The sequence below is a fragment of the Heliangelus exortis genome, chromosome 19 (assembly GCF_036169615.1).
Source record: "Heliangelus exortis chromosome 19, bHelExo1.hap1, whole genome shotgun sequence".
Classification (NCBI taxonomy): Eukaryota; Metazoa; Chordata; class Aves; order Apodiformes; family Trochilidae; genus Heliangelus; species Heliangelus exortis.
In genome coordinates, this window is record NC_092440.1 from 5,958,069 (window position 1) to 5,969,100 (window position 11,032).

The 11,032-nt window shown below is 48.4% G+C and overlaps 3 protein-coding genes across 6 annotated transcripts in view; 1 reads left to right on the forward strand and 2 right to left on the reverse strand.

The window, feature by feature from the left end:
* HIRA (histone cell cycle regulator) overlaps window positions 1-5,831 on the reverse strand; it is a 30,509-nt gene extending 24,678 nt beyond the window's left edge. For 2 of the 4 annotated variants that reach the window (XM_071763606.1, XM_071763603.1), the window contains exon 1: window positions 5,635-5,764. In XM_071763606.1, coding sequence (XP_071619707.1) covers window positions 5,635-5,728 — 94 coding nt within the window. In that variant the 5' untranslated portion in view covers window positions 5,729-5,764. Of the gene's footprint in view, window positions 1-5,634 lie in introns of all 4 variants that reach the window. The other 2 variants (XM_071763604.1, XM_071763605.1) reach the window with 2 other exon arrangements.
* A 9-nt stretch (window positions 5,832-5,840) lies between these two features.
* MRPL40 (mitochondrial ribosomal protein L40) lies at window positions 5,841-8,475 on the forward strand. Its single transcript, XM_071763607.1, has 4 exons — window positions 5,841-6,400; window positions 6,896-6,979; window positions 7,548-7,703; window positions 8,072-8,475. Exons 1-4 carry the CDS (start codon window positions 5,841-5,843, stop codon window positions 8,379-8,381), a joined length of 1,110 nt encoding a protein of 369 aa, XP_071619708.1. The 3' UTR covers window positions 8,382-8,475.
* Window positions 8,476-8,908: 433 nt separating this feature from the next.
* C19H22orf39 (chromosome 19 C22orf39 homolog) lies at window positions 8,909-10,402 on the reverse strand. Its single transcript, XM_071763608.1, has 3 exons — window positions 10,289-10,402; window positions 10,033-10,200; window positions 8,909-9,573 (listed from the first exon to the last, which is right to left on the reverse strand). The coding sequence occupies exons 1-3, from the start codon at window positions 10,310-10,312 to the stop codon at window positions 9,448-9,450; spliced, it is 318 nt and encodes a 105-aa protein (XP_071619709.1). The 5' UTR covers window positions 10,313-10,402; the 3' UTR covers window positions 8,909-9,447.
* Window positions 10,403-11,032: the final 630 nt, after the last annotated feature.

Below are 11,032 nucleotides of genomic sequence, written 5' to 3' on the forward strand. Positions count from 1 at the left end.
TCAGAGATGTTCAAAGAACTACCACTAAGGACTACTTGAAGGCACACACATATGAGTTCCATATTCAAGTAATTTTTGGCAGCAGTTCCAACCCTTTCAGGCTGGAATGATTCTGCAAATGAGATCACACACATGCCAGTATAAAATAAGGCAACTTATCAGAACAGCCAAAAGAACTGGTACCCACCATACCAAGATTACTTGATACATTTCCCAAGTATCTCAATTCTTGCACTGTAACTTCATGGTATGTTAAGACATAAATAATAAAACCTGGAGAATTTATCCCACTACAGGTTTTACATTGCAATTGTAGCATCTGAATTCCTTAACACTGAACTGACAAAACCTTCATCCAAACAGTATCTCTTACTTTTTGAGGGATATGTGTTTTGCTTCATCTTTATCTTGACTTGTTTTAAGGTTTATTTTATTTGGATTTATACTGCAACTCTGGCATGTGATTCCCCTTAAAATTTTTACAGGCAGCCAAGTAAAGTACAGTAAGATGGCACTCAACTTACATTCCTTCCAAGTGCTTTGAACAGTATAAAACATGTAAGCTGAGGCTTAGCTGTGGCTTTTATTCAGATTGTTGTGCCTGATTCTGCCTTTTATTCTATTCACTTGAACACACAAGGCTAAGCTGGATATTTTTAGAAGCACAGGCAAGCAGCAAACATTTATTTTGTCCTTCCCAAGACACAGAAGTTCCCTTAAGCTAAACCCATGCACAGTTTGAAACAGTGTATTCCACTGACAGGGAAACAGGTAACTCTGTAGACCTTCCAGGTGGCAGAGGTTACCTTTCCAATCTGTGGCAAGAGTCTTGGGCAAGCAGACTTAACAATACTCTCAAATCTGTAAGCACACATGAAGAGGAGAGTGCTCCTTCCAGGAAGCAGTTATCAAGGACCTGGATTGTACTAAACTGGCCCATTTTGCCTATGTCATTTGCCCCAACAGGAAACAGCTCCCCAGCAAACAGAAACCTCTAACACGGGGTCATCAATAATCTAGAGGAATTACAGCTCCCAGAGCCAGCAGCTATGAACAAGGTTTCAGAGTCCAGATGGTTTGTAGTTTAACAATACTGGATGTAAAACTGGTTCAATAGATGCAGCTGTCTTATGCAGAAAGGCTCATTCCTCCTCTGCTGATCCCACCACTCTTCCTTCCCAAAAATCTGCATTGAGAAGTAGCCGTGACCCAAGCCCACAGGGGTGAGTTTGTCTGACAGACACATTGGCTTCTCATTATTCAGGCAAAACAGATACATTGTGCATGCTGAAAAACTGGGGAAAAATGCACCTGTTGCTTTGCAAAAATTACAGACATGATAAGACTTTTATTTTCCTTTAGTAGGTATTAAATCTATCATACATAGCATCTCTAAATTCTGCTTTATCTTGAGTACAACTCTACAGAATCAGGAATATCAGCTCTCTTCCTCATCCTGGGCCAGATATATATATGACAAGTCAATCTAGATGAAATATTATTTATAAATCAGTCTAGTTTTTATGTCAAATGGCTTTGGAAATTATTTCATGATCCAAGGGGTTAGAAGTCAACATGGACTCATAGTTTAGAGCTCAGTTTTCAGTTCAGAACACTTTCACTGTGCTCCTCTACTTCAACTATAAGTAATTTTATTAGTGGAGAAAAGCATAAACTTAGGCTGACAAGAGCATCCTGAAGAGGGAAGCAACTCCTTGTGAAGTAGCTCAGGACCTAGAACAGAACATCAGGATTTCATTCCTGCAACGTCCTGTTGGTGAAGCCAAGTGTAGCAGGAGCCCTGTTGGATGCCTGCAGGCAACAGTAACTACTGGAGATAGGAACCTGAGCTTCCACCACTTTGGCTAAAAAGATAATTTGCATCCTTTTTTCTGATTACAGCTGTAAGACCTGCTCCATGCTATTTAAGATTTATCAACTGATCACAGTTCCAGGATTTTTCCTCACTTCCTTCATTTTCCCACCCTCAAAAAACCCCAAAACAAAACAGAGAAGGAATCATTATTTGATAGCAACCACTTCTTTCCCTGGGTCCATGTCTTTATCTGATGATATTGTGAGATCCTGTTGAAACGAGCCAAAATGCACAAGATTCCTGCTTCTAAGTGGCTGAATGCTTTCCCATGCTCCTAACTGACTAAATGTTCAACTTCCTAACAGTCAAAACAAAAAAAAAAAAAAAACCACCCACCAAAACAAAACGTGATGCTTAAGCAGCAATGTTAAAATCTAACCTGTATATTAAGACATTTTGTCCTCTTGCAATAATTTCCAAAAGAAACATTTAAATTACTGGAGCTCCCAGCATCTCACTGTATATGTAAGCAAACTAAGGTCACTAAAACCAGAACACCTTATGACAAACCAGGTGTCCTGTTGGATTATTTAAGGAACCCAAATACACCTTATGCACAGAAAAAAATACTGATAATGAAACAAGCTTGGAACAAAAGAGTTCCGAGATAACTCAAGCCCAAGAAAAAGGTCTCATCTTTAAAAAAAAAATACACCAGCTGAACAGATAGAGTAATTTAAAATCCTGCAGCATTTTTGGTATTTTAACTTTAGGCAATAATCAATGACCTATGAAGACAATTTCACATCAATTTCTACAACACCGTGAATGAGTTCCTATTCATTTTACTTCCAGCCCACCTGATACATAACATCCAACATGACTCACAAATCAATTCAAATATTTACATTTCACCATTACAGCTTGGAGAGATAATCAACTCCATGCCTATGTTTAAACAAAAGCAGGCTCCAATTTCTATGAGTTCTTCTACATGAACAGCACCTTGGGGTTTCTCCAAATTACAGGGGACCTCTCCTTTCCTGCAGGGCTCAGTGTTTACCTGCATTTGCCACTGTTAAGCACCAGGCTCTCAAGACCTTGTGTGCCAAATATATATATACAACTGTTTGATACGTGGTGCACCTTTATAGAAAAAAACTGGGAAGGAGAAGGAAATCACACCATCTGACTTATTGTCACCCATTCCAGCCCTCACCACTGGATTGCACTTTTGAATACTCTTTCCTGCTCTAAATCAAAGAAACAGAAGAGACAAACACAATAATAATGACGATTTCATGTGAAATCAAATAAACTCACAGTAAGAATGTGAAAAGCTTTTGGAAAATGCATCTGAGGAAGAAGTATTTCCAGTAAGTGCTCAGATAAAGTAACATTAAGAACTCCAAGACAAAAACCTGTGGAGCCAAAAGGTACTGAAGTGCTTTTAATGTAAATGCAGGGCATCTCAACTGAACTGCATGCAAGTCCCAGGTGTGCTCAATTTTCCTGCTATGGCACTAACTTCTGATGTCTATTATCTCATGGAGAATGCATGTAAGGATAAATAAACTCATTCCAGTCCATTCTGTGAATTACAAATCCCAAAACTGAGTAGGGAAAGGCAGGAATGACAGCACCTAGAACTGGTGTGTGGAAGAGCCAGTCTTGAGATCAGGACTCTTGCTCACACGCCAAGAAGCACGAAGCAGCCTCTTGTGCCCACGGGGAAAACAAAAGGAGCAAAAATTATCACAGTGAGTCTCCAGTACACACAGTATAAATTATCTTTAACCCTGTTTCTGTAGAGGTTTCAGAGCAAAAACACAGACCCATTTAGAGTGATGGAGACTACCTGCATGCAGCAATGCCTGCAGGATCTGCAACCTGAGTTAAGAGAGGCTGACTAAACTCACCTGCTTTTATCCAGCACTCTTTGCCCCAGGGACAAGAACACATGAATGTCAGTAGTCCTGTATATGTTAGGAGACCTGAGAGCATTTTACAAATGAAGCCAGTGATGAATGGCTGCTCTGCTGGTGGTGAAATTATGACAAAGTAACTTGCTCAAAGTCATCCCAGCAGGACAGCAGCAGAAGCAGGAATAAAATTTGGGACTATTGAGGACGCAGAGAGTGCATTATCCACTAGGAAAAGTATCAGAGGGCTTTACAAATGAAGCCTTGCTGCAAGCTGCTTGGCTGAAGACTTTTTTCTGCAATGGTCAGACCTATTTTAAATTGCTAGGTCTTTCAAATACATACCCGTAACAAAAGGTGCATCCATTAATGAAATAAGGAAAGATGTTACAAATCTAGTTGCTGTGATCTGCAAAGATTTAGGCTAAAGTTTTTATTCAGCTGCTGGTAAGTGTGCTACCACTGCAGACTCAAAGACACAACCTGGTCTGCCCACAGGCAGCCAGAGATTAAGATGTAAATGCTACATTTGGTTAGATTAACCAAGCAGAAATGTAAAAAAACCAAAAAGTACTTAAACTTTTTTTTTTTTTTTTTTTTTTTTTACATTCATACAACCTTTTGTTAAAAGGGTAAGTCCATCTGCTGACTGTACAGCCCCTGGGGAGTGGTTCAAGTAAAGATGGATGTGTATTTCCACTCATGGCTTCAGTTCTGCTCTTAAAACCTGAAGCATGATCACAAAGACAACGATGCATGCAGAAAGGCAGCTGTAAAGCTGCAACTGTGGTTTCTAACTCAAAGCACACTTCTTCAGCTTGAATAAGCTTGTCTCCAGCTTGGTTTTATTCTAAATCTCCATCAGCTGGGCGAGTCCAACTATTGACATTTGTACTAGGGTACAAAAGATGCAGTTGCAATAAAGCACACAGCATGAATTTAAGGACAGAACCTGTTAGATTCCTTCTCACAGCTTCACCAGGAACAGTACAGGTCTTAATCTCAAAATTCATCATAACCAGTGTAAATATGCAACAGTGAACCTACCCTGTGCTCCCCATGCTAGAAAAGCAGAGAGCTTTCTGTCAGTGGGGACACTTCATTCTGAAAGCGTTCAAGCTCACAAATCTCTTCAAAATTACCAGAGGGCTAGCAGACAGGACACTATGTAACTCCAGGGGGTTGCTCTGAAAGTACTCGGAGGTCCCTTATCTTCCCCGTGGCCGGTGCCGTGCTGGCCCCGCAGGTCCCTCAGCAGCTGCACAAAAGCCTCCTCCCTGTTTCGCACAGACCACGCTCGATCCGAGCTCTCCCTCTCCGCTTCCACAGCCCCGGAGCTGCCCCGCACTCGTGCCCGGCAGGTAACAGCAGCTCGGCTTTCGGCTCCAGCCCTCCCCAGGCCCCAGCACACGCTCCCGCCGGGATCCCACCCGCGGGCCGCCCCCGGCAGAGCCCCGAGGCGGCGGGGAGAGGCTGAACGTTCCCGGCTGCCCTCAGCCATCTTCTTGGAGCTTCTCCGGCCGAGCCGCTCCGCAGACAAACTCCGCTTTGGCAAACCCCACCCCTCTGCAAACCCCGGTTCCGTTTTCTCGCCCCTGCCCGGCCGGGGGCTGCAGAGAAGCCCCCAGGACACCGGGAGGGGGGGTGAGGACTTCTTGCTCCCCGCTCCCCCAGCACCTGCCCGCTGTCGCCCCGCGTCCGCGCCCGCCGCTCCCCGCTGCGGGGATAGCCTGGGGTGGGCAAACAGCGGCTACAAACGGCTACGGCCGCCTGGGCCACCGTCCCCGGCTCCCCTTCGCCCGCGTTCGAACTCGCCCCACGCGTGTACCTCTCCGCCCCACCCGGTCCCCTCGCCCCACCCGCGGCCCGCTGCCCCCCTCGGTGCCCCCGCCGCACCTGCCCGCCCGGCCCCGCGGCACCTGCTGCCCGGCGGCGCGGCCAGCCGGCCCTCACCATTGTGGTTGACCCAGGTCGGCTTCAGGAGCTTCATTGTTCCCCGCCCGGGGCCCCCGCCGGCCTCCGCCCTCGGGACCCCAGGGCGGCTCCGCCCGGGCTGCCTCCGCGGCCGAGCGAGCGGCGGAGCTCAGCGGCCGCCGGCCACCATGGGCCCCCGCCGCGCGCCGCTCTGCCCGCCCCCTCCGCCGGCCGGAGCCGCCTCAGCGCCGCTCCATGCCCCGGCGCCGCCCGTGCCGCAGCCCCCGCCGCCCGACCGCATCCCCCGCTCGGCTCCCGGCGGCTCCCGGCAACGCCGGAACTCGGCGCCTGGCAACCGCCTAACCGGCCCGGCGGGAAACAGCCACCCCCGAGCCCCGGCGTTCCCCCGCCTCGGCCGGCGGGGGGCGAGATCCCGCGAGGCGCCGCCGCCCCGCCTCCAGGGCGGGAGCCGCCGGGCGGACGGGCGCCCCCTGCCGGGCCGAGCGGGGCGGTGGCGGCGGGCGGGGCGCGGGAGGGGCCTTCCCGCGGGTCTCCCGCCACGCAGGGTCGCGGCGACACGGGGCGGAACCATCGTGAGCCGGAATAGGGGACGCAGAACTCGGAGCCCGGCCGGAGGGAGAGTAGAGGCGCACCGCTGGTCTCGTCGGGGAGCCATGTTGGCCGCGGCGGCCCGAGCGGGCCGGGGTCTCTGCCGGGTTTGGGCGGCGCCCGGAGGCGCCCATCTCAGGTAGGGCTGGGGCGGCTTTTTCGGTGTGTCCCTTGCGGCTGCTCTGCCCCGGGCCCGGGAGGAGGGAGCCCGGGAAGCGCCCCGAGCTCGGTGTTCCCTCCTTGCCCTTTCTCGGCCAGCACGGGTTCTGCTCCTCTCCCGCTCCCTTGGCGGCCTGAGCCCGCTGTGTGCGGGCATCCGGACCCGTTCCCTCTCTTGTGACAGCCTCCAGGATTTCAGAGGCGGCTTCTCCCAGATCAGAGGGGCCCTTATGGGTGCTCAAGAGTAAAATTACTCGAACCTCTTGATGGACTTAAAAACCTCTCTGCCTGTGGATTCACAGCACTGCAGCAGCCCAGACTTGAACTCACAGAAGTGTGAGTTGTCATCTCTGGACAAGCACCGTGTCCTGTCATCACTGTAGTTTACGACTAATAAACAGGTCTTGTATTTTGCAAGAACAATACCATCAAAGTCAGTTTTTCCTCATGCTTTATGTTCTTTTTCCTTCTTCAGTTCTTGGCTGCCCCAGACCGTTCCGTTCAGAGGAAGTCACTGGCAGAGCTCACTGCTGGCATTCAGGGCATTGCTCCCTGTCAGGTGAGTGCAGCTACCATGGACTTATCTACAAGTGTTTTCCTCCTTAGAAGAACACAGATTTTCCCTGATCCAAATTAACTTTTAATTACAGATGCTTGATTTTAAGGCACTATATGTAAAAGCAGTTAAGAACTGTTGACCTCTTCAGGAGGGTCTGATGATAACCCTATAGAGTTGCACCTTATGCTTTGGTGTAGCTGGTTTTGCTTTTGCTTATGGTTGGAAATGTTAGGATTTTACCTGTGCTCTGGCATTCCCTTTTGAGCAGCAATGGAAGTGAAAGCCTAGCTGAACCAAAACCACTTTAAAGTGAAGTGCTATACAACACAGCCTTCACTTATCTATGTGTCAATTTTGGTATCCATGTTTTGTTTTGATTCAACAAGATTTTAAATATCCTGGTAGCTGTTAGGTACCATCAAAGAGACTATTACACTTCATGAAGGTTGGATGATCCACAAGACAGGAATTACATCCCAGAGCTGCCTTGAGAGGATTAGTTTAGGGAGCATGTCATATGTACACACAGGTCCAGGATATCCAGGATAATGTATTATTTCTATCATAGAGCACAACCAAAGAAGAAGAAGAAAGTGGATGTTAGGAGAGAGCAAGCACAGAAGGATCGTATGAAAAAGAAGATTAAAAAGTTGGAAAAAGCAGCTCCAGAACTGATTCCAATCGAGGATTTCATACCACCACTTAAATACTCAGAGAGCAACAGGTAAGCAAGCCTGTCCTTCACCATGCACTTGCATTCCTGGTAGAAACACTTCTAATTTCTTTCTCTGCAAAACTGCAGCATAGTGCCAGATTGAGATCAAAACCTTACCTGCTTCTAGCAGAACAAAAAAGTGAAAACCAAATTTTACTTGTTTCTGCTAGAAGTAGTGAAAAAACAGTAACATGAGTTTCCTGCTGGAGTGACTGTGGAAAAACTCACAGACATTGCATGAATTAAATGTATTCTTTGGACTGGGTGGGGGTTTTTTTTCATTGTTTTAATTTTTGTTGGGTTTTTGGTTTGGTTTTATTATTATTTGCTCTTTGCAGAGTATTTCTCAAAGACAATGTTCTGTTATTCTTTATCAGGGTGAGAAATCTTCCCCCCCTGTCCTTTGAGGAGACTGAAAGAAGAGTTTTACTTTTGAAAAAGTGGTGTTTGTTTAAGCAGAAACAAGATAAGGCAGAAAAGAAAGCAATTCAGACCCTGGTACAAGCTCAGCAAGAGGCACTCAGGGAACTTCGGCTTGAATCTGAGGAGCTGTATCAGGCAGCAATCAGAAGAGATGAGGGGCTTTTCCCCTTTGAGAGAGATGGACCTAATTATACCCCACCACTTCCTGATTATGACCCTCCTGAAGGAAAATGTGTTGATATCACCAAAGTGTACACACAGTGATGGAGTTTGGTGTTCACCTGGCATGAGCTACTCAGCTGACTGAAGGAGGAAAGAATGGAGTAAGAATAAACAATGCCTTCTGGGCATAAAATACTGTGTGTGACTGAAAAAAAAACCCACAAAAACATTTTGTTGAAGTATTTGTGTGTTGTGTTTTTGTTTTTTTAAACACCTATCTTCTATCTTGGTAATAAAACACCCAACAAAATTCAGAATTCACTACCTAACACTTGTGCTATGCCAGAACTAGACAGAAGCAATATTTCACAGAGTATTTTATCTTTCTGAGCTTATGTTTCTCTTCCCTCCATACACCTGAGAACCATTTTTTGTTCTGCATAAGCCAGAACTTAGAAGATTCCCATGTTATGAGGAAAAAATGTCACAGTCATCACATCAGAGCCTGTACCATAAGGGAGGCAGCAGCTGACTGTTACAGAAGATTTAAGAGGTGTTTGTTTTATTTTGCCTTATAAGTATTTTAATGAGGTTTCTGCAGGTTTGCCCTAAAACAAATGAGATCTCTCTGGTAATTTAAATGTTTATTTTTGAAGTAATTTTGAATACTGCTGCTGACACATACCAGCATTCAAGACCAGCTTCACAGAGGGCAAGGTTGCAGTTTCAGGGTCTGCAACATCATCCCTCCAGGTGAGAAGCTCTTAACCCATGGCAGTTGTTGTGGGTTGAGTCCCAGCTTGCTTTTGTTTTCCCATCTGGAAGACCTGGGTGGGTACCTGCTTCCAAAAGTGCAACACTGGCTGGTTGGGGAAGAGGTCCTTGTAGAGCAAGAGGACCTAGATCAGGTATTCCCTAATTTGGGAGTTGCCTGCTGAGATGAAATCCTAAAGTGTGAGTAGTAGAAGAACAGAATTAAACTAAGCACTTTAATTGTGCCTTTAAAAAAAATACTGGGTGTTTAAATAAACTGTATTTTTGAATAAGTGCTAAGGCACTGCAGGGCAGAGCTACAGTTACATCATTTCAAGATGACATGAACAAAAAGAAAAATACAGCATAACTCTGAATTGTGTATTATGTTACTGCCCAAACAGCAAAAGTCTTGCTAATTTGGTTTGTCTTGGTCAAGTGGAAGATACCAGTCTGGTGGTGGACTCTTCCTGAATGTCCACACCGGAGCATATTTCTGTTTTTCCATCACTCGAGCCCTCTCACTCTTGCACAAAGCTTCCTGAAATACAAGAAAAAAAATATTACCATGATAGTGTTGGATGTTTAACTCTTACAGAGCTTCTTTCCTGCTGCGATGAGTTAAAACAAGGAACTAAATTTATCGTGCTTAAATACAGCTGCCAAATGCTACCTAAGTAAGCCAGGACACAGCTTTTAACTGTGTCACTTTCATGTTTTGCCTCCGACTCCTCCAGCAGGAAAAACCAAACACTTCTGCGCTCCTTCCCCACCAGACCCCGTCCTGCTTGGCTGAAAAGGACGGGGAACGTTAAAACCACCCCCCGAGCACCCCCGCCCTTTCCAGCTCCCCCCTCGCCGTCTGCCCGTCCCCAGGGGGCTGCGCGGCTCCTTTCCCACCGGCACCGAGAGCCCCGGGCACGGAGTCTCCTGGAGAACGGGCGGGGCAGCAGGTGTCTGTACCGGCTGGCGCTGCCCCCTGGGCCGGTCCGGGCGGTACCTGTGCGGCAGCGGATCGGTCCCTCAGCCAGGCCTGGCAGGCCTCGTAGTCCTCCCGCCATTGGTCGCAGAGCGGCAGCTCCCCGTGCGCGTAGTAGTGGTGGAAGGCGTGGCGCAGCCCGCGGCAGTGCTTCCACTCCCACCAGTAGTCCTCGCACGGCCGCGGCGGCTGCAAGCGGAGAGAAACGAGGCTGAGTCGGGCCGAACCGAACCGAGCTCAGCCGCGCTGCCCGCCCCCCCCCCCCAGCCCCGCTCACCCTCCAGCTCTCGCCGCCCGCCATGCTGCCCCCCCACCGAGGGGCGCCCTCCCGCACCAATCGCCGCCCTGCTCTGTGGAGACCCGCGGCTCCGGCCAATAGCGAGGGGCGACACAAATCCTCGCCCCGCCCCCGGCCCTTCCAGCCAATGGTTGCCTGCGGGGCGGGGCTCCCCAGCCCGCACGTGACGCCCGCCCACCCTGACGCCTCCCGCTGACCCCAAATCCCCTGTTTTCCCCCCAAAACCTCCCGCCGCGGCCCGGAGGAAGCGCAGGAGACACGAGGCAGCCCTTAGGGCTTTGGGGTTTGTTTGTATTTTTATTTTATTTTTTCCGAAATAAGCACAGCAGACTCGGGCTGGTGAACAAGGAGCCTTTACTCGGCCTTTCCGCTGGGAGCGGGGGGGTCCCGCCAACCCCCCCCGCGCCAGGAGGGACCCGCACATCATCACCGACACCGCTGCCCCAAAGCACAGGCCCCAGAGCACTCCCTCACCGGCACCTGGCAGAGCAGCCGGGTCTCGCCTCTCCCTACAGGTGCCTACAGGATGTTATTGTATCTGAACTGGATATTATTGTATCTGAACTAGTACGAGGCATGTTATTAATTATAAATATAAAAAGTGACTCCAGGGGGGTTGCTTAGGATGATTTATGACCCAACACCTGCAGCTAAAATCACTCCCTTCACAAAAGTCCTAAAAAAGGAGGCGTTAGCCTTCAGCTGCACCACAGCAAAAAGCTC

Bases quoted from the DNA above. Each gene is read 5' to 3' on its own strand.
- MRPL40 (XM_071763607.1), top strand. From the start codon at position 5,841: ATGGGCCCCCGCCGCGCGCCGCTCTGCCCGCCCCCTCCGCCGGCCGGA. The intron at 6,980-7,547 runs GTGAGTGCAGCT...TTTCTATCATAG, and splicing joins AGGGCATTGCTCCCTGTCAG to AGCACAACCAAAGAAGAAGA. The intron at 7,704-8,071 runs GTAAGCAAGCCT...ATTCTTTATCAG, and splicing joins AAATACTCAGAGAGCAACAG to GGTGAGAAATCTTCCCCCCC.
- C19H22orf39 (XM_071763608.1), bottom strand. From the start codon at position 10,312: ATGGCGGGCGGCGAGAGCTGGAGG. The intron at 10,201-10,288 runs GTGAGCGGGGCT...CTCCGCTTGCAG, and splicing joins CGGGCGGCGAGAGCTGGAGG to CCGCCGCGGCCGTGCGAGGA. The intron at 9,574-10,032 runs GTACCGCCCGGA...CTTGTATTTCAG, and splicing joins ACCGATCCGCTGCCGCACAG to GAAGCTTTGTGCAAGAGTGA.